This window comes from Polyodon spathula, chromosome 27 (genome assembly GCF_017654505.1).
Source record: "Polyodon spathula isolate WHYD16114869_AA chromosome 27, ASM1765450v1, whole genome shotgun sequence".
Lineage (NCBI taxonomy): Eukaryota > Metazoa > Chordata > Actinopteri > Acipenseriformes > Polyodontidae > Polyodon > Polyodon spathula.
In genome coordinates, this window is record NC_054560.1 from 9,452,031 (window position 1) to 9,477,030 (window position 25,000).

Genomic DNA, 25,000 nt, shown 5'->3' on the forward strand with positions numbered 1-25,000 from the left:
CTGTGTCCAGGATTGTATTAATGAAAGTTAACATTTGATTTGGCAATGTGTGGTTATTAAAAAAAAAAGTCATACACTGCCCAGCTGCTGCTATTTCAACAGTAGCCACACAAATAGCAGAATGTTATAATTAAAAACACACAAATCACATGAATCACTGTGTTGTTTTCTTTCCTGAACCAATTGAGTATTCACACAAATTATTGAACAATCCACGTTTCCTGTACAATTCTAGGGTGCATTGGATTTACTTACACTATTCTGGAATGGGTCAGAACCATTAGAACTGATGAATGGTTAAATGAAAGCCAACAGGAACCCTATTTCCTATAGCTGAGGGATCACACGGCTACTTTTTTCAGTAACAGTGGCTTGAAACCTCGCTCTAGGAGGCCGTGAGACCTAGTTTGAGGCAGCTTTGCTGAATCAAACCCAAGTGTGCCACCAAATTATGTCTCCTGAAAGCACGCCGCGGCTTGGTGTTCCCTCAGCTTGACTGTGTGGAGATGTGCAGATCGGAACAGCTAGATTCCGGTTCGGTTTGCTCACCTCGACCTTTCTCCTCTTCTTGTTCTTCCTGCGTTCAGGCTCACCCTCCTTCTGCTCCATTTCCTCCGCGACTCTCTTCGTCTTTCGCTTTTTCTTGCTCTTGATTTCCACAACCTCGGATTCGGGTTTGGTCATTTTACTCTTCGTCATTGTTGCAACAACAGATGTTGTGGGTTCCTGCATGGCATGATAAAGTCGGTACATTACACGTTTATATCACATCCATAAACCTAATCGTAAAACTGATCACGGCTGTGAGCACACATCCTAAATCAACCTTAGCTATTATCACAACAATATAAAGAATTATGATTGTTTTTCTTCCAATTTATTAGCTTCTTAATGCCAAAGGTTTGCATCCAAATGAGTTAGGAGCACGACCAACAACATCGCAAAGCTCCGGACTAGCGGTTTACTTCACCTCTTTCTGCAGCTCAGAACTGAACCCCCCTTTCTGTTGACAAACCCAGACACAGTTTATGTCTGTCCAAACAGTCAATAGTAAAAAAGCATCTACTCGTATGCGTTAAAATCATAGATATAGTGTCTCAAAATGTTTACATTGCAGAGTATTCTCTACTTACACGACTACAGATCAAAAGCGCTCCCAACCAAGACACTCACTTCCGCCAACTAACCCGCGTGTGTTACAAACCCACGTGCCGCGCCATCCTGTCCCTCCCCTCGTCCCTATTGGTTCAAAAACTATCAAAGCATCATTGCCATTGGGTTACCTCCTGCCAATCAGCACCATCTGACCTCGGTAAGACTCGCGTGTGCCGAGTGTGTTGCAAGATCTCGCGATGTGAAACCATGGTAACAGGAGATGCGTGTTTTTTCCACAGATCCCGAATCACTCTTAGCTGGTAAACAAACGACGGGGTTTAGCGACCAAAACTAATATTGCTTTTTATTACTCAGTGCGTTCGCAGTAATTCACCCTGTCTTTTAGGTACCTGCTCGTATTATTATTTTTGTTTGTAACCTTTCTTACACCCCCTCCCCAGGAATTCTGTTATAGTTTAACTATGGAGCTGTATCCAGCAGGTCGAGAGACAATGCCGGTGGATATCACTGTTCTGCGAGGCAAAAATCTGGTAAGAATTATTTAAACAGTTATTATTATTATTATTATTATTATTATTATTATTATTATTAGCTAGTCACCAAATTCCCTTTTTTTTAAGTTTTCAAAATTTTCAATGAAAGTTACAAATGCTGTCAATTTATAGAGATTATTATTGACAACAATCCTATAACACTAAATGCAATGATATTCAGTGCGATCTACTACGTGCTGTAATTACACAGTGTAATCTTAAATTCTCCCATTTAATTTAAGCAGATGTTACTACCAGTAGGGTTTTTACTGGCACTAAGGCAGCTGATTCCGCTGCTGCCAGTGGCAGTAGCAGCACAAAATAAATTCTTAATATAACCAGTTTCACATTCTGTAAACTTAACCTTGTTTCTGTCTTCTGTTGCAGAAAGGCTCAAAAGCAGAATCCTTGCTGAATGTCCGTGTCGAGTTCAACGCTGCGGTGCTGGGGGACTCCCCGAAGCTTGAGCAGTCGGCGGAACAGGGCGTGGAGTTCAACTTCACCTGCAGGTTCGACTGCTCAGAGGGGCTCAACACGTTGGATGACCTGGCACACAAGCCCGTCATCTGTGAGTATACACAGTGCCTCTTTGGGGTTGAAAGGATCGTGCCTTGACTTGACAGCTGTGACAGGCCAGATAACCCCCCCTCTTTAAACACAGTCCTTTGCTCTCTTCCACCACCTCCAGTGACCCTCGTTGAAATCCTGCCGAAGGAGAAGAAGCAGAAGGAAGAGAAGACGATTATTTTGGGCCAGGCTGTTGTGGATCTGCTGCCTCTGTTGCAGGGTGGGTGCAGAATGCATGGGAGCCGGGTGGTTTACAAACCTAGTACTAGTCTATATATCCCTTGACAGCACAGCACCTACAATCACAGCATGCTAGTGAATGAATGTTTTACTGTTCTTTTTTTTTTTCCCCTGCTCTGTTTTTCGAGCTGTAGGTCAACATACATTCACAACCACTGTCACCCTGCACCCGGCTCCAGGCTCCCCAACTGAAACCGGCACAGCTGAAGGGAGCAAGGTAAGGGACCTGAGGGATCACATTTACTGACTTATAAACGCTAATACTGGGGAGGGACAGGCTAGCCTGTTCTGCATAGACCCAAATCCAATACTTGGTTTGACTTTGATAGCCAAGTTGTGGTGTGGTTTTGTGATGTAGACTACTATTCACTGAGGGTTTCATTGAGATCAGTTTGAACCCAGACCACTTGAGGTGAAAGGCTAGTGCATTAAGCCACTGCTCCACAATGCCCTGGAATTGGTTCTGTGGGATTGTGGGTGGGTTATGCATTAGTGAACTGAACATTGTGGACCATGCATTTTCTTATATCAGGTTAATGTATGTGCTGTGCCCCTCACAGCCTATCCTGGAGGTAGCTGTGTCAGTCCCGGACACCCTGCTGTCAGATGCCCAGCTCGCCGACTCCAACCTGTTCAGGGTTTCTGTGGAAACGGCGTACTCTGTCCCCGAAGTGTGGAGCATGACGGGGCCGCAGTTCAGCTACATGGCCTGTCTGCAGGTGCCAGTCTCGCTCGAGGTAGAGTCTCACTCCAAACAGCTTCGCCGTTCTTAATAAATACATCCCACGAGTTATCTGATGTGTTTTATTACACTAAAAACTTTTCTTTCCCATAGAAAGAGCAGCTGCTGTTCTTCCCCAACGGAGCCCTGAAGCCAGGGGGAGAGAGAGAGCCTGTGCCCAGGCCGAAGAAGTGGACGAGCGGGTCGATCCTGGCACCAGGGGCCCAATACATCCCTGCCTCCTTCATCGAGGGGGGGCCAGCTGAGGGAGAGGACGGGGAGCTGTCTGGCCCTGAGGTAACCAGTGATTGAAGGGAGAGTGCATCAGTATTTGAAATATCTCCTTGTGCTTTATTAGCTCAGCAGGAGTTTGGGGTGGTGGGTTGGTCCCTCACTGTGTGTGCTCTATGCTGGGTTGCAGTACAGGGAGTTCCGTGCAGAGGCAGAGAGCACCAAGAAGAGGGTGAGCTGGGATACTGAGAGACGCTTCTTCATGGAACCCGCTAGCCAGGCCTGGTAAGCTGCACCCTTTTTCATTGGAAAGGTTTTTATAGATTGCTGGTGGACTGAGCAACACAGAGCACGAGGTTCACATTTTACTGAAAACAAACAAACAAACACACAATCATCCTGTACAATATAAAAATAAAAAAAATAAAATATATTTAAGAATATAAGTAAAAAATAAAATATATATATAAGAATATAGGATGCTTTCCATTACTGGTGCATGAAATCCTGAAATTAAATTACAATTTAAAGTACACAGCATCCATAACTCTAAGAAACTTGGTCTATGAGGAAATAATGCACAATGCTGATTATTATTATTATTATTATGCAACTAAATTTCTAAAATTGCCAGTAATCGGTGTTGCTGAAGTGCTGCCCATTTTTCGGAGTAATTACAAGTCAGTACAAGGTTGCCTCTCTCCTGTGTCGCTCTGCTCTACACAGCCTGGTGAAGCGGGTTTCAGACTGTCGCTACTGGCCAGTGGAGTTCATGAGGACTCCCTTGGCGACCACCACCAAGGGGAAGGCAGCCAAGGTGAGAGTTGTTTTTCTTCAGTTACCAGTGTGTCTGCATTCAGAGGGACCCTCATCATTGCATTAGTATGCAATCTGGAATGTTTACAGCGTCTGGGAGAGCTGGGAGAGTGTGATAGAAGTGTGGTGAAGACTGATACAAAGTGAAGGCTGTTACAATGGTTACCATGTACAGACAGTAAGTAAACAAAATACATGTGTCATTCCATATCTATACAGAAGATGAATTGAGGTATTGAAAGCAAAGGCAAGTTGTTTTTATCAATTTTTTTTTTAAAACAGTATTATTGTTTTAATGTCTTTAAGTCTAGGCTAATCTATTACAATTGGAGTATCCAAAAAATAATGTGGATGAATAGGGGGTTATTCTTGACAGATCTGTAGTGTTGTATTTAAACTGGGTTTTTGTAAACAAACACCTGGAAAGTGCTAAGGACTGCAGGTTGTGTTCCATGTTATAAATGGAAGATGTATCTAATAGACTGATGGTCGTCCCCTGGTATTGCTCCCTGTGCAGGGGGACGAGGACGTTCCGATCTCCTTCCATGGCGTGGCCTACGTGGACATGGCGCCCCTGCTGTACCCTGGGGTCAAGCGAATCCGAGGGGCCTATAACATCCTACCATTCAGTGAGATAGACCTGTACACCAAGGTGAGCTCTCCACCTGCTCCTGTAGCTTCAACACCATGCAATGCCAGCAGTGACAACCTCAGTGGAACTGCTGTGTTATTGTGGTGGGTTTGGAATATATCTTTTCTTATGGGCTTTACTTTACTATACAATGAAATAGGGTTTATATATATATATATATATATATATATATATATATATATATATACACACACACACATATATATATATATATATATATATATATATATATATATATATATATATATATATATATATATATATATATGCAGTACTGTGCAAAAGTTTTAGGCAGGTGTGAAAAAATGCTGTAAAGTAAGAATGCTTTCAAAAATAGACATGTTAATAGATTATATTTATCAATTAACTAAATGCAAAGTGAGTGAACAGAAGAAAAATCTACATCAAATCAATATTTGGTGTGACCACCCTTTGCCTTCAAAACAGCATATATATATATATATATATATATATATATATATATATATATATATATATATATATTATAAAAAAAATATATAATATATACATATATATAATATATATATATATATACACCGAGTGTACAAAACATTAGGAACACCTGCTATATCCATGAAATAGACTGATGAGGTAAATCCAGGTGAAAGCTATGATCCCTTATTGATGTAACCCTTATTGATGGAAACGAAAACACTGGACACGGGATATATATATTAGTTTAAGTAAAAAGTAAGACAGAAAACAACAGCTGGTGTCATCTGTGGACAGTGTTGATTTAATACCAGCCCCAGATTTGGAAGGCTTGTCAGTAGGATAAAGGTACAACATCAGAACTGTTTTTTCTCTGTTTTCATATGGCAGACGAAGCGACAAGGCAGCATCCTTAAAGAGTACCTCCGGCTTTCAAGCCAAATGGGCAGGGGGACGGTGTCCTCTGCCATCGGCTCCTCGCACTTCAGAGGGGCCCCTGGCAAAATCACCAAGGATGAGAAGGGGCCAAAGGATAATGCCAAAAAGGTGAGGGACCAGGCCATTAACAAAGCAGGACAGCTGCTCAGCTACTAGAAGAAAATTGGTGTTTTGGCTTACAAATGAAACACTAAGACACAGTTTTATTCAAATCTATTCTTCCTTGGCATTACATGAAACTCCTCATTTTTTGCTGCTTTATGATTCTTTGAGAAATCTCTGTAGCAGAGTAGCACGATTCATTATGAAAGCATGGTAAATAAAGGTGATGCATAGGACGATCCTGGTGAAACGCAAATTAACTGCAAGCTACTGTACTAGGAAACAGTTTTGAAATAGGACCTGTTTGCTTGTCCTGTCATTCACAGCAGTTTGGGTTTTTAATGATTTATTTTCTTCTTCTTGTTTCTTTGAGCTATCTATACAGCCGTCAGTTCAGAAACCTCAGGAGTCGGACAGCGTGGTCGAGTTTGAAACTGTAGCACCCCCAAATCCAGAAGGACAGGTGCGCACCCGTCTTTAACTCTGCAGTGTGTTTACAAACACTGGGGGAGTCTCTCTGTTCAAAAAGGCATTTAGGACGTGGAACGGATTAGCTCAATCATACACAGGAAAGATTCATTAACAAATTAGTGTCAGTGGAGTACAGGGCATGAATCAGTATGAAATGACCTTTTGAACAGTATTTTGCACATGGTTTCCATGCAGTTACCATGTAAGAGCAGGAAACACTGATAGTTATTACATTGCTGTTTATACCCCGTAATGTAAAGTAATGTGAAGAGCTAGCTGAGCATGCTCTCTGTTTGATTATGCCTGGTCTGTGCCTCAGCCTGCCTCAGGGTGTTGATGATTTGTCGTTGAACATGCCTGATCTGTTTCTCTCTCTGTGCAATGTTAGATGTACGCAGAGGCGAACTCCTACATCGTGATTGAAGTCGCTCTGGATAAACCTCTGGTGCGGAAGAGACGGCCAGAGGAACTCACCAAGAGGTAATTTCAAGCAAAGGCTTATTGGACTGACTGTCTGTATCTTAGGGTCTTAAATTTAAGCTACAATTTTTGAATGATACAAAATTACCTCTCTCTTGTTCTTATTTTGAACTTGAACAGTTTTTTTTTTTTTATATATATTTCGTTGTAGCATTTTTGATTCATTCATTCATTCATGTAGCATTTTTTGATTCAGTCTAATCTGGACTGTGTTGCATTGTCCTTTTGTTTGCTCCAGTACCAGAGATAACCCTTTTTTTAATATTATAAACTTGCAGGTGTCTAAACTGATGCTCTGAGTTTCATATCCCAGGAGTTATTATAAGCAGTACTGAAAACACCCCTGTCCAGCAGTGCTGCTTCCTTCCAGTAATCCCACTGTTACGGATTAAAGCCTGTGTCTGTGTTTCTTGCAGAGTAGCGGAGCTGATCCCTCCCAGGCCTGCTATACCACGCCGCACAGCTGGGGCAGAGAGGGTGAGTTAGGGAAATGGGTGGCAGAGAAGCCTGGTAACAGTCCAATGCCATCACCTCCTCACTTTTCACAGGCACTGAATTCATCCCTGTGGACTGACAGACAATAAGAGGACACAGAGAGCTGTGAGGGTATGGAGTGGGTTACCCAGCCATGTTGCTGATGATCATTTGGGACACTTAGCCTTGACAAGCTTTGAGATTAACTAGCTAGGAACTGTGCAAGCACCGACGGGCTGAATAACCTCCACCCATTCTTCTGTAATAAAACTCTGCTGCTGCCAGTCCTGCACTTTCTTCAGCTACTGTATGAACAATGGCCTAGGAGAGAGTCCCCCGGCGCAGCCTTTGACTGAGGTATTTGTGCCCCCAGGCGGTGAAGGATTTCCATGGGCAGGTGGCAAGTGTGGCAGGCCTGGTGCTGGAGCAGTACCAGGAGCTGTTCGGAGGGGCCCTGGCGCAGGGGGAGCTGCCCCTTGACCCCTCAGCACAGGAGGAGCGTAAGGCCAAGCTGCTGGGAGAGCTCAACTACTCAGGAAAGTACTTTGCCTTCAAGGAGCAGCTCAAGGTAGGCTAGTGTCCTGTAAAGGAGGCTCGCTTTTTAATGGAGATGAAGCCCTGTGAGCATGGGGGTGGGGAGGGGGGCTACCTGACTTGGGAGGATCGGAGGAACTGGCATCAGTCACAGCAGTGTACAGTGCTATATATTGAAAGCCACAAGGGTTTGGATCAGGTGATTTGGACAAGCGTTATTTTGGTTATTGTACATAAAGGACTCGGCTGATGAGGTTGTAGGATCTCTGCCTGTTTCGTATGTTCTGCTATGTGTAACCCCTGTGTGTGTGTGTGTGTGTGTCCAGCACTCAGTGGTAAGGATTGTGCGAGAGAAATTCCTCAAGACCACAACCTTCCCCAGCCAGGAGGAGCTGCAGGCCTTCCTGAGTCAGCTGTACATTTTCCTGGTAGATCAGATGCACATCTCACTGAACAAGGTGGGGTGCCAACGAGTCACACGGGACCTGGAGGGAGGGACACTGTGGGGAGGGGATTTAAATGTTTAGTTTCTTTCCATTTATAATTTTTTCCTTTTTTCTTTCCTTTTTATAGTTCCTTCTTTCTCTCTTTTCTTCTTTCTTAATTCCTCTTGTTTCCCAGCAGACTTTGTCGGTGGATGTTCCTGAGACAGAGACCCAGCCCTTTACAGACTGCGCTCAGCTCAAACACTTTGCCAGGGAGGCAGAGGTAAATGAGGACTACGAGCTGGCTGCCATGTACTACCAAGAGGTATGGAGGGGTGTGGGGGTCATCATCTCTCCATTTCTAAACACAGACGTTCGAGACTTGGAGACATTGCTACTGGTCTCTCATCTAGTTTTGCAACTTTAATTGGCATAAAAATCCTTAAGCATGTCCCCTCCTTGAAGTGCAAATTATTGAAGTTAAATCATTACATCTTACCCTTTGTTTTGTAACCATTACAGATTTAAAAATACATGTGTAACACTATTAATTAAGTTTTCCACGGGGGTAATCAAGTGACAGTATGGCAGTGGTGTTGATATCTCCGATTGCACCCTGTCTTTGCTAGAGACTGGCGCGGGACCGCAGTAACCCCGATCACTGGTTCGACTATGGTGCGTTCTGCCTGCTCATCTCTGATCACGCCAAGGCAGAGGACTGTTTCCACCACGCTGTGGCCATCGACCAGCGACACCTGCCCAGGTGAGCAGTGATATAGAGCGCACTGGACTCTGGAGTCTAGAGAGGAAAAGCTGCTGGACATGGATACCTGTATGTCTCTCTGATCTGACATCCACCCAACCCTTACTCTCTAGGTCTTTGGCTATCTGCCACAAAACTGTCTCTGATCCAAAGCTTCTGATCCAAAACCTTACTCTAATCTGGTACTAGCTAGTGTTACCCAGGGCAAGGTAGTCTGAGATTACCGCTAATCTGTGAAACCGGCAGTAATAATGTCTTTATTCTACTCTTTCTGACACTCTCTCTAAAGGTACTGTGATATAAGACTGCTATAGATCTGAACTCCAGGGATAGAAATAAGCAGTTTAATTTATTCCTGGTTTTACAACTTGTTAACGATACACACTGTGGCTAATCACGTTTGTATTAAAATGTGGAACGGATGAAACTGCTATGCAGCAGGAGTCTTCTTTCCACCCCTGGAGCTCACCTGGCTGTGTGTCCCTGCAGCCTGCTGCTCTGTGGGGTCCTGGCTGAGATGCAAGGCTGCTTTGCGGATGCTGAGACTTTCTTTGAGAGCGGGACCCGTGTGGAGCCGAGTAATGTCCTGGCCTGGACTATGTTAGGTAGGATGAGGGGGGCAGGGGGCAATAAAGAAACCCTTATAGAAGATCATGCGGCTTCGGACCCTTATAGATGTTTTAAGTGTAAACAAGCATAGGGAAGGAATGGTAAAGCATCACGAAGCACAGAGGGGTATGTTACAGCATAATATTAACATAAAAGTGTAAGTGTCAGAAATATTTATTTTCTCTAAAGCGTTGTCAGTATAACTAAAATACAGTAGCAGGGCCACTATTTATGATTACTATTTTGTTCCACAATTATTGCGATAGGAATGCAAGACAACCAAGTAACACAGCACTGTACCATCACTGAAGTTCTGTAATCATTATAGTTCTATAAATATACGTGCAATACTATTACATTTTCAAATAAATAAATAAATAAAGCAGACCGTTTTATTAACATCATGGGTGGTTAATTTAATATCCTTTATATCCGGGTGATTTGAACCTGGGAAGTTGATGTAAAAGTAGTATGTGCGCTGGCAGTGAGCGGTTCTGTCCTTGTTCGGATCTCTCCAGGGCTGTACAACGAGGCGCAGGGGAATGAGATCTGGGCAGAGATGGCGTTTTTGGAAGCTGCTAAATGGATGAAGGCGGAGGCAGGGGAGGGGAGCCTGACCCAGGCTGTGGGGGAGCCCTGTCTGAGTGAAGGCAAATCCGCGCAGCTGCAGGAGGGGGCCACAGTGTCTGAGAAGAGAGTCCCAGTGACCGAGGAGAGAGGTGAGGGTCAAAGGGAGATTTTTTTGGGGTACCCAGATCTGCCTACTGCATCCGCTGTTAATTTGCATTGGACACCGCTATCTTTTAGCAGGTTGTTTTCGTTCACGTCAGTGAGCTGTAGGGTACAGTCATACCTGTTCCAAGGGACCTTCCAAAGCTAATGGTTAGTAAACATAGCTGCTGCTGTGTCCCACAATCAGTATTCAGCATTACTCTAAAATAATATATGTCCTGCATATCTCTTCTCCAGCAGCCTGCTGTCTGTTCACTCTACTTAATAAGAAACCAGGCCTTGTTAACAGTCCGGTTGGTTTGCATTCCACCCTGGTAGATTTAATCTCTTGAGTGGTACAGGTTCCCAGCTCAGTAAACTTGCTTTGCGTTGCAGACGTGGAGGTGGAAGGTGAGGGTGTGGTCAGTGAGGCCGAGCAGACAGCAGCAGTGTCGGAGCCTGCTGTGCTGAAACCCCGCGAGAGCGCCCCCTGTCACACCAACACTATCTACATGGAGGCAGCCAAGTTCCTGCTCCAGGCCAATGCCCTACAGGTCAGCAAGCTGCCAGAAACACTGGCCCTTCCACACAGGGTTCCTACAGTTCACTTCTAACACCACTGGTACACAGTAGGCTTGCTGGTCCAGTGGTTAAAGAAAGGGGCTTGTTACTTGGAGCTTCCAGGTTCAATCAAAGTTATGCCACTGACTCACTGTGTGTGACCCTGAGCAAGTCACTTAACCTCCTTGTGCTCTGTCCTTCCATTGGAAGTGACTCTGCAGCAGCAGTTGTTGATGCATAGTTCACCCTAACCCTATGTCGGTTTGGACAAAAGCATCTGCTAAATGCAAATTAATAATAATACTAACTGAAGGAGGCCGACACCTTTGTCTACTTGACAACATTGTTTGCACGGTGATGGCAGTTACTGTGTTCACCATGAAAAACAGATCATGGGTAGACAGACACCATCAGCGCATAAGAGCCCCCATTTTTTCAGAGGACTCAAAAATAACATATTCATATACTTGAATATCGATGAACAGTCGATGAACTGTGAAAGGTTTTAATTGGGGTCCCTCTCTGGCCCTGGCTGTGTCTCAGTTTGCCCAGCGAGCCCTGGCCCAGGACCTGCTGTCTCCAGCGGGAGGGACCAGCTGCTCCTATTACTTGGCTCTAGCCAGGCTCCACCTCCAGAGGCGGGACTTTGAAAGTGCAGACCAGAACCTACAGGAGGCGCTTCATGTCAATCAGGAGGTAACCCACATTGCCATGCTTATTATTCTGCTATTTACCAGGCTTTTCACAGGATTATTACACAATGCATTTACCGATAGTTACCATGCTTAACCAGACTTTGCCATCTGTGATTTACCACGCTTACCTGTGCTTTTTACTTTGCTTTTACTGAGTTTAACACTGAACACACTTTACTGGGCTTTTCCTATAGCATAAAAGTGTAAACCAATTATCAGGGAACCACTCCAATGCACTGCAGAAGGTTATTGTAAAAACTCTGTCAGTGACCATCAGTGGTTTCAGTTGTAAGCTCTTCACAAATAGCCTTGCTTTCCTCCAGAACCCGGACGTGTGGGCTCTCATCGGGCACCTCCACTACATGCGCAGGGACTTCCACAAGGCCAGGGAGTGCTACAAGCGCAACCTGGACTTCGTGACAGACGCCTCTGAGATGCACCCTGTCTACCTCAGGCTGGGCACCATCTATCTGCAGGAGGACCAGGTGAACAAACAAGCAAACAAACTAAAACAGCAGCAGTCTTGAAAGATGGTGTACGCTGGCTGAAAATGTGTTTAGATATAACAGATTGTGGACGAGGCGGGTTCCGTATTTCTGTGTAACTCCTCTCTTCTTTGCTCCGTCAGTTTGAGAAGGCAAAACTCACCTTCCTGCGCGCCTGCAAAAACTCACCTTCCTGCTTGTCCTGGCTGGGCCTCGGGACCGCCTGCTACAGGGTAAAGTCCTGGCATGCAACACTGTCTCTCTGCAGACTGGTCCTGGCACATGGGAGCGCCCAGCTTTACAGAAAATGTTCAAGTGATCTGTGTTATATGTTCAGTTTATCAATTACTTTTTTTCTTCATTTTATATATAGATAGATAGATTTCATTTAAACTTTTTTATTGATAGCCATTGTTTTATTGTATATAATAGTAATATATTCTAAATGGGTAACAGTTTATATTTATAGAAAAAAATAATGCAAATATTAATACCATTTTTATCTGGCCTCTTGTTGTTCTGGTTGGTCTGGCTGGTTTAAGGCTACATCTTCAAGAAACTGTTAGTTTGTTTGAGTGCGATTGTGCGAAGCTGCATTGGCTCAGAACTGCTTGTCTGGTTTCAGCTGGGGGAGCTGACGGAGGCGGAGGACGCTCTCGCGGAGGCAAACATCCTGAATAACAGAAACCCAGAGGTGTGGGGCTACCTGTCCCTCGTGTGTCTCCAGGTGAGCCTCTGGTTACCACAAGACTTCATAGGACAGTTTGGGACACTTCAGGCTTTTCAACTCACATCGCAATGCATTCTGGTATGGATTAAGTGTTTCAGATAACTTTCGCTGCAGGACTGCACTGAGAAAGCATTGGGGTGTGAGTTGAAAAGCCTGAACTGTCCCAAAATGGCCTAGAATGCACAGAGTCATATGGTAGCCCTAGCCCTGCCTTATGAACTCTTTATCTAACCTTTGCTTCTACAGTTAAGAGAAACAAGTTGAAAATAATATGAATGCATTTTGGGTGTTTTATAGTAAGGAAACTTCAGATCTGTGGGCAAAATAATCCATTATGAGAAGTGCACTACCAGCTCTAGTGGTGCTACCCTCTCTTAGCAGTCCGTCTCCATGCTGTGTCCTCAGAAATGCATCCCCAGCACTGTGTTTTCACAAAATGACCCTGGCCAGCACACAACATGAGCCCAGCACACAACACTACTTTTACTGAGAGCTCAATGTGTTTATGTTTTCCCTTTCATTTCAGACTGGCAGACAGCTAGAAGCGGAGCAGAGTTATAAATATGCTGTCAAGGTTGGTTCTTCGAGGTGTTGCAAATCGTTTCAGTTTATAACTCCCTGTTTGGAAGATTGCAGTAAAGACACCAAACAGTGCTATTTGAATTACTTCTGGTTTCCGTAGTGTGGCGTGATCCTCAGGTAATGGGCCCCTGTCTCCTCTCCCACAGTTAAAGCTGAAGAACGAAGCTCTTCTGCAGGAGATCCATACCCTGCAGCAGCGAGTCGGTTTTGGAAACCCTGCGTTCTGAACAGCCTCCTCTTCCTCCTGCTGCACTGCACTGTTATATGGGAACTGTTTCAGCCTGTAGCAGCAAAGGCAGCTTCATATTTCTTTGTGCTTTTTATTTTATTTTTTAAGGAAAACACACCTGTTTATATTTTAATAAAGATTATCTATGTGACTTTTTTTGGCTGGATATAATCTTCTTCTTCTTCTTCTTCTTCTTCTTCTTCTTCTTCTTCTTCTTCTTCTTCTTATTATTATTATGCGTATCCAGAGATTGGACCGCAGTGGAGAGTGTTTTGTTTGTTTGTTTATACAGCACAGTTCCTGTCTTTCAGACTACATTGATCTATAGGTTAAAATGTGTATGAAAAATGAACAGTATACAGAATTATACCCCAAAGTACAATATGATAGGTCTATAGGAGCCAGGTGGTGTACGGTGAAAGTTGGGAGAATATTTGTCAAAAAATCAAGGCAGTTGTGCTAACCCTGCAAAGTTCAATGCATTTAGAATGACCCTAAACATCACGTGGCATGCTGCTGTGTGAGGTCACTTCCTTCTTGAGAGTGAGTTGAGCAACAAAAGAGCAAATAATTGCATTGCAGCTGCGGAGGGGAGAAAGGTACGGTAACGGTGCAGCACACCTGTACAGCCAGCCAGCCAGCCGTATTATCCGAAATACGAGCAAAGCACTCACCTATACAGCCAGCTGTATTATCCGAAATACGAGCAAAGCACTCAGTAATGGCATGTCAGCACGGGTTCTCATTGTCATTCCACTGGTGTTAGAGTAAACCGCTTTGACATTGACTAGCGGAGGCGTTGTCGTGTTGCTGTTAGCTTCATTTTATTATCACGATTATCATTCGAGGGTTATTGTCGTTTTTAATTACCCGGGTGATACACGAAAATAATAGCATCGTCTTAACCAGTTTTCGCTTTAAGTTAAACCGTCGCTCACTGTGTGTAAATAATTATTATCAACCCATGCCAGCAGACACGTTGAATTGGTGCTGAAGGTGCTTTGTGGTTTAATAATAATAATAATAATAATAATAATAATAATAATAATAATAATACGCTAGTTGGATTGTGTGTAGATGCAATTGATACCTGTGCGGTCTAGTCTAGACTCATATCCCATCCCGCTGTGACGCAAGGTACATTAAAAATGAATTTAAAAAGCGAGACAGAAGCGTATGCAAGGGCTCACAATGCGACAGTCTTATCCTTCAAAATAAGTTGTAATTTACCATGTTTTGTCGAACAATAAACGTATTGTTTGTGATTTCTGTACAGACCCTGCCAAAAAAAAAAAAAAAAAAAAAAAAAACTTTATTTTGAATGATAGTAATTGCAGGACAGCCGTGAACCAATGTCTAATAATGTTGTTTATTTTTCAAGTATTACATTTATTCAAAATTTGCAATGTAAAATTTCAGCAGGATTAAAAATGAAAACAAGTTATTTTGTAAGGGAGTTCCTCTTTCATTTGAGAAAGTTAATTGGGGGGCAAGGCAGAAGGGTGATGAACACAGAACACAGATGTGAATGAAAATCAATTAGTTACCAGTAGCATAAAAACACAGATAGCCACGCCCTATTGCTGCTGTGTACCCATTTAAAAATGAGTTTTTTTGTTTAAACTATGAACATACTTCCTCTGAGTAATGCTGGGGTACTCCAGCTTGCTGTTCCTCTAATGCTATTCTGTAAGAGTTATTTGTTTGACATCTCTCGCATAATCATAACCCTTTTGTATTTATCACTGGAAATCTTTTGTTAGTTTCTCATTTTGAAGGGGAATTCCTATAACACTAAAAAAAACCTCTTTATAGGTTGAAAATGTTGGTTATTGTCTATGGAAATGTAAATTGGGGGTATGCATGAATTTAACAGAACAGTACTGTAATTTCCAGCAGTTTAGTTGCCCCCTTTCATATTTTCTTTTACACACAGAGTGAAATGCATTGTCACCGAGCTGTCCTGCTGTGCTGAGTCAGACTGTGAAGGACAGAGTAACAACAAACTGCCTCAAGGTGGTATAGTGCACAGAGACAGACAGAGAGAGAGAGAGCGAGAGCGAGGGGGAAGACAGGCCTGCAAGAATCCTGCTGAGTCAGCTCATCTGTGTTAACCAAGCCATCAAGGTATGTTGTCATCACCAAACACAGCCGCACTTTGAGGAGCGCCCACATGTGCTCAATCCGTATCTAACTGTGCTAAGCAGTCAGTCTGTTAACAGGATCAGATCCAACTGCTACTGTCTAAATTTTCATTTGCTGTATCATTTCTGTATTAAAAGGGAAGGAGCGACTTCTCATATTAAATAAGATACACATCTCCCGTTCCGTTTCTTTGAGTAAATCTTGTGTGGTTTGAGTTGAGCTAACAGATTTTTACAGTGATCAGCACACTGTGTTGCAGCCCCGATCGCGTGCTCTGTCTTCATTTGTATTGCATGGAGATCCGAGGCTGTGCATGATTACAGTATACAGTAACATGCAGGGAGAGGCATTTCTGTTGTCTTGTCTTCTGTCAAACGGGGCGCCTCTATGACTGAATCTCCACAGCCATGCCTGCATTGAAAGCAGAGGAGCCTGGGCAGGAAGAGACCGTGCAGAATGGGGGAGACGTTGTGTATGAGGAGCACGATGACGATGACGGAGTCAGGTGAGGTTCAGCCTCAGAGTACTGTGTTATCACTATTTCAGTAATCATTTTAATGTTGTGTTGCTGTGGCTATGCGTATGCGTGTGCGTGCATGTGGGTGCGGTCAGTGCAGTGCTGACCATGCTGTCTCCCGCAGCCCCAGTGACCTGTCCGAGCTGCTGAAGGCAGGGACTGTGGAGGCTCACGACAAGGCTGAGAACACGCAGTTCGTCAAGGACTTCCTGAAAGGCCACATCAGGAAGGAGCTCTTTAAGGTGTGTGCGTGCGTCCGTCCGTCTCACTCCTACGCCGTGAGGACAGATTGGCCCGACACATGAATGGGAAGCAGAAACATTTCTTTGTGTAAAAGAAAACTATTCCGTTGAGTTGAAGTGTAAATCTCACCCACATGCTAATAGGTACACATGCATCTGTGGATGTGTCAGTATTACAGTGCCGATGCTTCTTTTTTAATAACTGTAATAAGAAGCAGCCTCCCTTTTGGCTAACAGTTCTTGAGATGAAGCTTCAGTGTTTCGTTTTACAGTAGCAGCTAAGAAATCTCTGAGGTTAATCTGCACCTAAGAGGATTCAGCTTCCCCGTGATATGCAGCAGTGCAGATGACACACGTCTCTCTTTGTTAACTGCATTTCCCTACACACTGGCTGTGTTAGTGAAGAGAGGGTTAATGAGCAGCAGCTCTCTGGTTCAGTGATCGTAGTACAGTTCTAAACACACCACTGACCCCTCTTTATTTTCGCCTTCTGACTTTCACATCACATCCACTAGAGATACTCAAAACCCTCGAACACTAAACTGTAGAATTTGAGTAATTTACCGTCCACCAGAACACATGAATTAACAAACGAATTATCCAATTGTGAAGTTTGGAGGGAGTCCTGTAACGTTTACCTATAGCTTTCAGCTGAATGCATGGATTTCAGTTTGTGTTTGGGGTGGATTCCTGATCTCAATGATTTCATTAAAATTAATTAAAGTTCATTTATAAACACTAAAAGAAACGTAGTAATGACAGTTGTTCGTTGTTACTGACTGAGTTTGTTCAAGTTGATTTCGCACAGCTGTTGAATAGCCAGGGCTCAGTTTGGTCTCTCCTGTCCCGGCAGCTGGGGGCGGTGGCCCTGTACTTCACATACTCTGCCCTGGAGGAGGAGATGGATGGGAACAGGGATCAGCCCCAGTTCGCCCCGCTCTACTTCCCAGAGGAGCTGCACCGACGGGAGGCGCTGGCCAAAGACCTGGAGTTCTTCTACGGAGAGAACTGGCAGGCGGTGGTGCAGCTCTCGGAGGCCACGCGGAAGTACGTGGACCGAATCCACGAGGTGGGGCGCAGCGAGCCGGAGCTGCTGGTGGCCCACGCGTACACCCGCTACATGGGGGACCTGTCCGGGGGCCAGGTGCTAAAGAAGGTGGCCCAGCGGGCCCTGAAGCTGCCCAGCACCGGAGAGGGGGTCCAGTTCTACACCTTCGACAACATCAGCAATGCCAAGGAGTTCAAGCAGCTGTACCGCAGCAGGATGAACGACCTGGACCTCGACCAGGAGACCAAGCACAGGATCGTGGAGGAGGCCAACCGCGCCTTCGGCTTCAACATGGAGGTAGGCTGGCATTAAAGAAAGCTACGGGGAGTACTCCGGCTGTTAGATATGGAGTCAATAAACCATTACGAAAATGCGAGTCGCTATTCAAAGATTGCAGGTTTCGAATCAGGGTCTTTAAAACCACACTTAAGGAGCAGCTCACCCTGAGTATTAGTCAGCGATAGATCTCAGTTTTAACAAAAACTGTGAATTGTCATGAAATCTAGGATTTCTGAACTTGATTTCTAAATGCCGACAGATTTTCAACGAGCTGGAAAGAGTTGGTAAGACTATAAAGGACGAGGTGTTGGATGGGGGTCTGCCGGAGTACGACGGGAAAGGAGACCTCAGTAAATGCCCGTACTACGCTGCAAAAACAGGTATGTGTCGGTTTGACTGACACCTTGTTAATATGCATTTCATTACACAGAGCAGCAATGCATCATGTGCTTTAGACTATAGGCTTCATAAACGGTGCTGATTAAAGTGGCCATCATGCAGCCAGGTCAAATTACTGGCATGCAAGTATAATACGAGAAATAAGAGATAAATAACATCAGAATATTTAAATCCATTAGACTAATGAAAACATCTGCGTTCTGTGTTTTTGCCCCTTTGTGCTTGCGTGCGTGTTTTTTGTCTCATTGTATTTTCCCCTGTCTTTCCCCAGCTGCTGGTGGTGGCTCTGCCTGTGCCTGCCACATGGCCATGGCAGTCCTGAGACACCCCACTGGGCAGGTCATAATGTCTGCCTGCATTGCCCTGCTAGCAGGTGTGGCTGCTTGGTACCTGATGTGATTGGCAGGCTCGACTGGAAGGTGTGGCCTAAAGACTGGATTCTGTAACCATAGCGACGCCCCTCCCTCCTGACCCAGTGCTGTGTTTTAACCCTTCCCGAGTCACAGTAGATGTGGTGTTGGGAAAATGAGCCGCATATGCCAAGTCCTTTCTCTTTTCTTTCTTTTTTAATTATTTCAGTTGTCGCTGGTACAGAGAAATTCACTGAAGTTTTTGATGGGTTGTAGATGGAGTATACTGTACTGGAATAGTCTGTTCAGCGAATGTTTGGATTGGGTATTTACTTTTTAGTAGCTGATTAGTACCCCATGGGACCGAGAGTTGTTTTGGTTTCTCTGAAACTGTGTTGTTGATTCCTTCTGTGTGCGTAGGATTGTTGTATCAGATTTCAAAAGCTGTTCCTTGAAATAGTGAACCCCAGACATGTACCCTCACTAGACTAACCACAACAGGAGGGGTCTAGGACTATGGTACATTAGTACATTGTGCAACACATTTCAAAATCCTTTCATTATTACAGGACTGTTGTAAGACCTGACAGAATTCTATGCATCTTGATTTCACCATTTATATATCTGTAACAGAGCTGAGGCTGGACACCAACCGGTTCCACCACAACCCCTCAAGACAGAATCTTAACCACAGAGCTTTTAACTTCATCTAACTGACGGGACAGACGACAGAGCATCACACAACACTGCCCGCTACACACCAACCGACAGAATCCAGAACGACAGAGCATCACACAACACTGCCCGCTACACACCAACCGACAGAATCCAGAACGACAGAGCATCACACAACACTGCCCGCTACACACCAACCGACAGAATCCAGAACGACAGAGCATCACACAACACTGCCCGCTACACACCAACCGACAGAATCCAGAACGACAGAGCATCACACAACACTGCCCGCTACACACCAACCGACAGAATCCAGAACGACAGAGCATCACACAACACTGCCCGCTACACACCAACCGACAGAATCCAGAACGACAGAGCATCACACAACACTGCCCGCTACACACCAACCGAATGTTGTAATCTGTTGTTTATTTTCTAATGCACCTGGACCACTTCAGTTGTAAACCCCTCACTGTTTTGTGAGCAGAAGATTTTAAGGCTTGTGCTTTTATCTAAATTGAGCGACATTGATTTTGTCATGGGAATCGTGCAACCAGCTCTTCAGAATGTAATTTGACCTGGCATTCCTGTCAATGAACAGTCCAGAGTAGGTCTGTGAATGCCTAATCCATCCAGGACAGTGAGCACAAACACACAGTGTAACTGAAACCAGGTCCCCGGGATGACCTTAAAACAGGCACCAATATCCTTTATAGGGAACATGTTTAAAGCTGCAACTCTTGATCGGGAAAAAAAATTAACCAAAAACCTCCTACAGCCTGAACGGATGTAGTTTTGTTTGTGTAAAGCGATTTTACTGGAAACTCTGTACTGTTCTCTGTTGTTTAGCAATGACTGCAGGTGGCATGAACACGCACTCGTGTAATCTTTCTATGCTGCGTCTCAGTGGTTTAAGATTACCGTTACAGCACATGTCAGAAATGTGCCACCTGCTATTAACTCTACCTAGATCTTACTACATATGCAGTTTCTGCTGTGTGTTTTCATCTAACCTGTGGAAGATGTGCAGTGTAATTCAGCGCACCTTTTCCATTCGGCTTACGTAATGAGGCGTTTGTTTCTTATGTGCTAATGGGTCATTTTTGCCAGTTTTTGACCCGCCCATATGCAGTGCTTTCCGTGTGCATGCCAGTGGGCAGCCCCTATGATTGAGTGCGGTTTGCCACTAGATTCTTCCTGTGCCTCTGTGTACGCATGTTCTGTTACTCCACAGTGTTGTCAGCCACTCGTTTTCATTTCCATCTGTCACTCTGTGACACACAGAGACAGTAACTGGTAGGAATTTAAATACCCATTTCTCTGCTACGTTTCCCAGCTGCTGGGATTCAGGTGCCAGTAGGATATAGGCAGGTATAGGGATACAGGGGACCTGACAAGAGAAGTGAAAACACCAATATAACCCAAGCCGTATCAAAGCACAGGACAGCTGAGCTGAAATCAGAAGAATCTCATTGGTAGCTTCCTGTCTGATTAACAGCAGCACATAGAATACATCGATATGCATTTTTAAGAGAGATTTGTAAAATTCACTTTTATTTCACTGCAGAACTTCACCCAGTGTTAGAAAAGTCAGGATATTCTAAAAATAATATTATATATATATATATATACTCGAGTGCTGTGTAAGAAGAGTAATATATATATAATTAACTTGGGAATGAAAAGTGTGATGCAAAAAGTTAGGCCTCAAAGTGAGGGCAGAAGCAAAATAATAAATAATGTCAAAATGTGAAGTCATCAGCAGGTAATATTTCAACTAATGACACAAACATGCTTGAGCAACAGTGTATTTTTTTCTTGTTCTTTAAAATAGCTTGTGGTTTACCGGTTTAAAAAAAAAAAAAAAGTATATAGTTTCTAATTTTTAGCTGGTCTTAATTGCAATACCATTGTGTGGGCTGTTAATGGCCCTTCTGAATCTAAGAGCCAGTGTTACAATCCCTCCTTTGAGTGCAGTATCATTGTAATACTGGAAGAAGATGCAATTATTATCACTCATCTATTTAATCTGCTTCTGAAAGTCAAAGGACTTCGAATGTAAACCTAAGAGTAACATTTTAATGTTTAATGTTTTTATTTTACAACATTAAAATGAATATCACATTTTGTGCACAATCTATCAGTGTGTCTGTCTAATTATTTATTTTTGTAACTGTTTATTTAAAACTCGTGTGTTCAGTCACTGTCTTGGCAGACATCACACATTTCAGCAAGGATTTACAAAATAAGAATAAAGACAGGAAATACAGAAGCTACAGGATGCATGTTAGAAGAGGGTTTGTTTCTTTGACAAACCCAGGTCTCAGCTGAATTATTCAATTGAAAGACCATATTAATACATCATGGATTTGTGTTTTATTATAATTTAAATTAGAACATGCATGTATGTGTACACAAGGCAGAAGTCAGTGAACCACCCAAATGACACTCTACCTCACAAGAAGAATCTGGATTGTGTTCTCATTGCCAACACCACAAATGCAGCTCTATCTCTCTATATATGTGTGTGTGTGTGTGTTTTATTCTGTCGTTATTGCATGGACGGGGATGTTAGAACAGATCTGAATTAAATACGTCCGATTTGAATTGATTTACATTACCTGTAGACACCTCTACATAACATATGCAAACCTGATTCTGGCTGCAGTAGGTCTCAAACTCAACTAAGTTACAGCTTAGGAACCATTCATCCCATTTTCATGATACCTGGACAGATTCCCTAAACTACACAGAGCAAAGTCATAATGACCTACTTATAAAGGAGCCCTGTCTCGATCTTGGGAGACACACTTCCAAATGTGATCAAACGTTACATCTTGCAACCCATCACACGGTACAGACCGACACCAGAACGACTGGGATATTAAATAGAACTACTCCGATAACCTGTATGACGCGTCGCTCTGGTGTCACACACTACTCCACGTGCTGCGTCTGCACCTGGATTGGAAATCCTTTGCTGGGACATTCATTTTTACCTGCATACCTTGTTACATTTCAGGACCTTAAGTGCACATTTTAAATCCGCATTGCTGTCTGGTGCACAAAATACACTGGCACCTGAACCTCAAACAAAGTCTGTTCAGATAAGGCTATTATTCTAAAACAAAGAAAAATAAAACCTGTAGGGTACACAGAAAAAATAAGACCACAAAACCATACAGTCACTACTAGTTTGGTTCATTAGGACCAAGTCTGACACCCTGACCCAGGCACCAGCTCACTGTGCTCCAGAGCTGGGCCTTAGTTCCCTAAGCCCTACCTACCTGTCTCTGGAGCATTCACATATGTGTTAATATATATATTTATAAATATCATATATATATATAATATAATATATATATATATATAATATATATATATATATATATATATATATATATATATATATATATATATATATATATATAAATATATATATATATATATATATAATATATATATATATATATATATATATATATATATATATATAATATATATATATATATATATATATATATATATATAATATATATATATATATATATATATATATATATAATAGATATATATATATATATATATAATATATATATATATATATATATATAATATATAATTATATATATATAATATATAATATATATATATATATATATATATATATATATATATATATATATATATATATATATATATATATATAGATATATATATATATATATATATATATATATATATATATATATATATATATATATATCATCACAATGAGAACATCAGAACATACCACAGCTACAGTAAGACATCTACGATTACAGCAGGGCCAACAGAAACCAATTTTAATATACTCTTCCAAACTCGAAATAGAGAAATCTCCCACCAAGAGATAACCCTGTTCTGTACATTTCAAAAACACTACAGTACATTATGGAAATGAAAGTGTGCAAGTATGAAGTATAGTAAAGAAGGTTTTCTGCAGGTATAGACTTGTGGACAGATCGCTGCTAGACTTCAGAGTCACCATCGACATCTCCTCCTGTGAAATTTCTAGCAGCCCTGCAGGAGACTCTCCATCGGGTGTCAGACAGCAGTACTGTGGCTCGACTCTGCATTTCACCTCCAGTTTATAAATCCTCCCACCATCCCAGCAAGGGTGTCCTACAGCCTAGGTCCCAGTGTACCGCTTCCCTGCAAACACACAAAAAAAGAAGAAACATCTGTGATATCACTGAACACACTGAATGATTAACCCTAACATCAAATTAATAAACGCGTGCTTTTCCAGGCTTCCTAAACCATCTTTTTGAAGAGGCTTCCTGCACATGTTTTAGGGAGAGACCCTGTGTGTTCCTAGGAGAAGGTCCAGGGTCAGCCGAGGAGCAGCCCTGGCGAGAGGAGATGAAGGGCGGACAAGCAGGAAGGGGAGAGAGACACTTTTTTTTTTTTTTACCCGATATGCTCTATAAACGAACCCCCACACACAGACAAGACGGAGTGAGAGATGGCCTACCTCTGCTGGGGTTATCAGGAGCTAAACATTCGCTTTAGTTTGGAGAAGAACCCCTCCTCCTTGTCCTGCCCCTCCTCCTTGTCCTGCCCCTCCTCAGAGCTTTCTTGCCTTGCCTCTGACTGCTGTCCCTTGGCTCCCCCACCTGGACACAAAGAGGCATTGCATCAGTGGCTGAGGACAGCCTTTTGCTGCCTGGCAAGTTTTTAAATGTATTTATTTAAAAAATTGGGTTTTATTTTAAAAGCGAGAAAAAGGATGAACAATGTAGAATTCTCAAGCCTGTCTTTGAAGGCGGCCTACAGACTATTACACTGTGGACAGTGAAGAGGGGGAGTCATCTCAGACTATTACACTGTGGACAGTGAAGAGGGGGACTATGCAAACATAACAGGGGTAGTGGAGGACTGCATTTCTGCCTGTAAGCGAGGGGCAGGCAGGCAGTACCGGGCACTCACCAGCAGCAGTGTCGGTGACTCCGTTCACCGTGCCTTCCACGTCCGTCTCATCCTCAGCATAGCTCGTGATCAGAGAGCGCTGTCTGTCTGTCAGTCTCCTGCAGGCAGGGAAAGGTTATTGTTTCTTATATTTTCACTTTTGAGGTCTTCAAAAGCTAGCGTTGTATAAGACAGTTAAACTAATCAAACAGGATAAATTCAAGATCTATTATCACCAATACTATTATCTCAAATCACCGAATCACTTGGCAATTGCAATTAATTAAACAGCGTAACGGAAGATGTCTTCTTTTTTTTAAAGCTTTCTTTCCAGGGACTTTACAAAACATGGTTATCTGTAGCTCTCCTGCTCTCATGGTGCGAGAGGGTGTAACAGTGTTGACAGGGTGTGGGGGTGCAAGGACAGGTCCAGAGACGTCCTGCGGAGGGTGCAGCCCGGCAGTCTCTTACTTGGGGACTCGGATCTTGATGTGGACGTAGTGATCTCCATATCCGTAGCTGTTCACCCGCGGGATCCCCTTCCCAGACAGGCGGATCCTCTGGTCACCCTGGATTCCTGCTGGGATCTGTCACGAGATCAGAGGAAGCCTGTCACACTCTACTGGGAGTCTCACAAATGTGAATGGCCATTTTTACACTCTGTCATACTAATCTGAATTTTCTCTTTACATCCTCATCTAAATGATAACTTCTCTTTTCTACAGGATTCACATTTGCAAATAAAAATACACACACACACACACACACACA

At 43.2% G+C, this 25,000-nt stretch overlaps 3 protein-coding genes and 1 long non-coding RNA gene across 5 annotated transcripts in view; 2 read left to right on the top strand and 2 right to left on the bottom strand.

The window, feature by feature from the left end:
- Positions 1-688: 688 nt before the first annotated feature.
- LOC121301644 lies at positions 689-1,240 on the bottom strand. Its single transcript, XR_005947638.1, has 2 exons — positions 1,134-1,240; positions 689-726 (listed from the first exon to the last, which is right to left on the bottom strand). It is a non-coding gene; the product is annotated as an uncharacterized LOC121301644 (long non-coding RNA).
- A 137-nt stretch (positions 1,241-1,377) lies between these two features.
- cfap70 (cilia and flagella associated protein 70) lies at positions 1,378-13,769 on the top strand. Its single transcript, XM_041230415.1, has 26 exons — positions 1,378-1,646; positions 2,037-2,217; positions 2,338-2,436; positions 2,591-2,673; positions 3,017-3,193; positions 3,292-3,474; positions 3,599-3,693; positions 4,135-4,225; positions 4,742-4,876; positions 5,720-5,875; positions 6,243-6,332; positions 6,729-6,820; positions 7,237-7,297; positions 7,668-7,862; positions 8,155-8,286; positions 8,453-8,578; positions 8,883-9,016; positions 9,506-9,621; positions 10,144-10,344; positions 10,733-10,890; positions 11,441-11,593; positions 11,916-12,077; positions 12,221-12,310; positions 12,703-12,804; positions 13,334-13,381; positions 13,536-13,769. The coding sequence occupies exons 1-26, from the start codon at positions 1,578-1,580 to the stop codon at positions 13,614-13,616; spliced, it is 3,210 nt and encodes a 1,069-aa protein (XP_041086349.1). The 5' UTR covers positions 1,378-1,577; the 3' UTR covers positions 13,617-13,769.
- Positions 13,770-14,131: 362 nt separating this feature from the next.
- LOC121301471 (heme oxygenase 2-like) lies at positions 14,132-19,367 on the top strand. The gene is made up of 7 exons (XM_041230914.1): positions 14,132-14,217; positions 15,555-15,745; positions 16,169-16,268; positions 16,405-16,522; positions 17,376-17,867; positions 18,109-18,229; positions 18,520-19,367. Exons 3-7 carry the CDS (start codon positions 16,171-16,173, stop codon positions 18,645-18,647), a joined length of 957 nt encoding a protein of 318 aa, XP_041086848.1. The 5' UTR covers positions 14,132-14,217; positions 15,555-15,745; positions 16,169-16,170; the 3' UTR covers positions 18,648-19,367.
- Positions 19,368-23,109: 3,742 nt separating this feature from the next.
- The window catches only part of LOC121301509 (dnaJ homolog subfamily A member 3, mitochondrial-like), a 159,301-nt gene continuing 157,410 nt past the window's right edge, over positions 23,110-25,000 (bottom strand). The window contains exons 9-12 of one of the 2 annotated variants that reach the window (XM_041230981.1): positions 24,701-24,816; positions 24,251-24,348; positions 23,796-23,937; positions 23,110-23,473 (exon numbers count right to left, since the gene is read on the bottom strand). In XM_041230981.1, the coding sequence (XP_041086915.1) occupies positions 23,810-23,937; positions 24,251-24,348; positions 24,701-24,816 (342 nt within the window). In that variant the 3' untranslated portion in view covers positions 23,110-23,473; positions 23,796-23,809. The remainder of the gene's footprint in view (positions 23,474-23,795; positions 23,938-24,250; positions 24,349-24,700; positions 24,817-25,000) is intronic. The other variant, XM_041230982.1, reaches the window with a different exon arrangement.

Excerpts from the sequence above, each read along its gene's own strand:
- cfap70 (XM_041230415.1), top strand. The coding sequence starts at position 1,578 with ATGGAGCTGTATCCAGCAGGTCGAGAGACAATGCCGGTGGATATCACT. Across the intron at positions 4,226-4,741 it reads CCAAGGGGAAGGCAGCCAAG|GGGGACGAGGACGTTCCGAT; the intron begins GTGAGAGTTGTT and ends CTCCCTGTGCAG. Across the intron at positions 8,287-8,452 it reads TGCACATCTCACTGAACAAG|ACTTTGTCGGTGGATGTTCC; the intron begins GTGGGGTGCCAA and ends GTTTCCCAGCAG.
- LOC121301471 (XM_041230914.1), top strand. The coding sequence starts at position 16,171 with ATGCCTGCATTGAAAGCAGAGGAGCCTGGGCAGGAAGAGACCGTGCAG. Across the intron at positions 16,269-16,404 it reads GATGACGATGACGGAGTCAG|CCCCAGTGACCTGTCCGAGC; the intron begins GTGAGGTTCAGC and ends TGTCTCCCGCAG. Across the intron at positions 17,868-18,108 it reads CCTTCGGCTTCAACATGGAG|ATTTTCAACGAGCTGGAAAG; the intron begins GTAGGCTGGCAT and ends AAATGCCGACAG.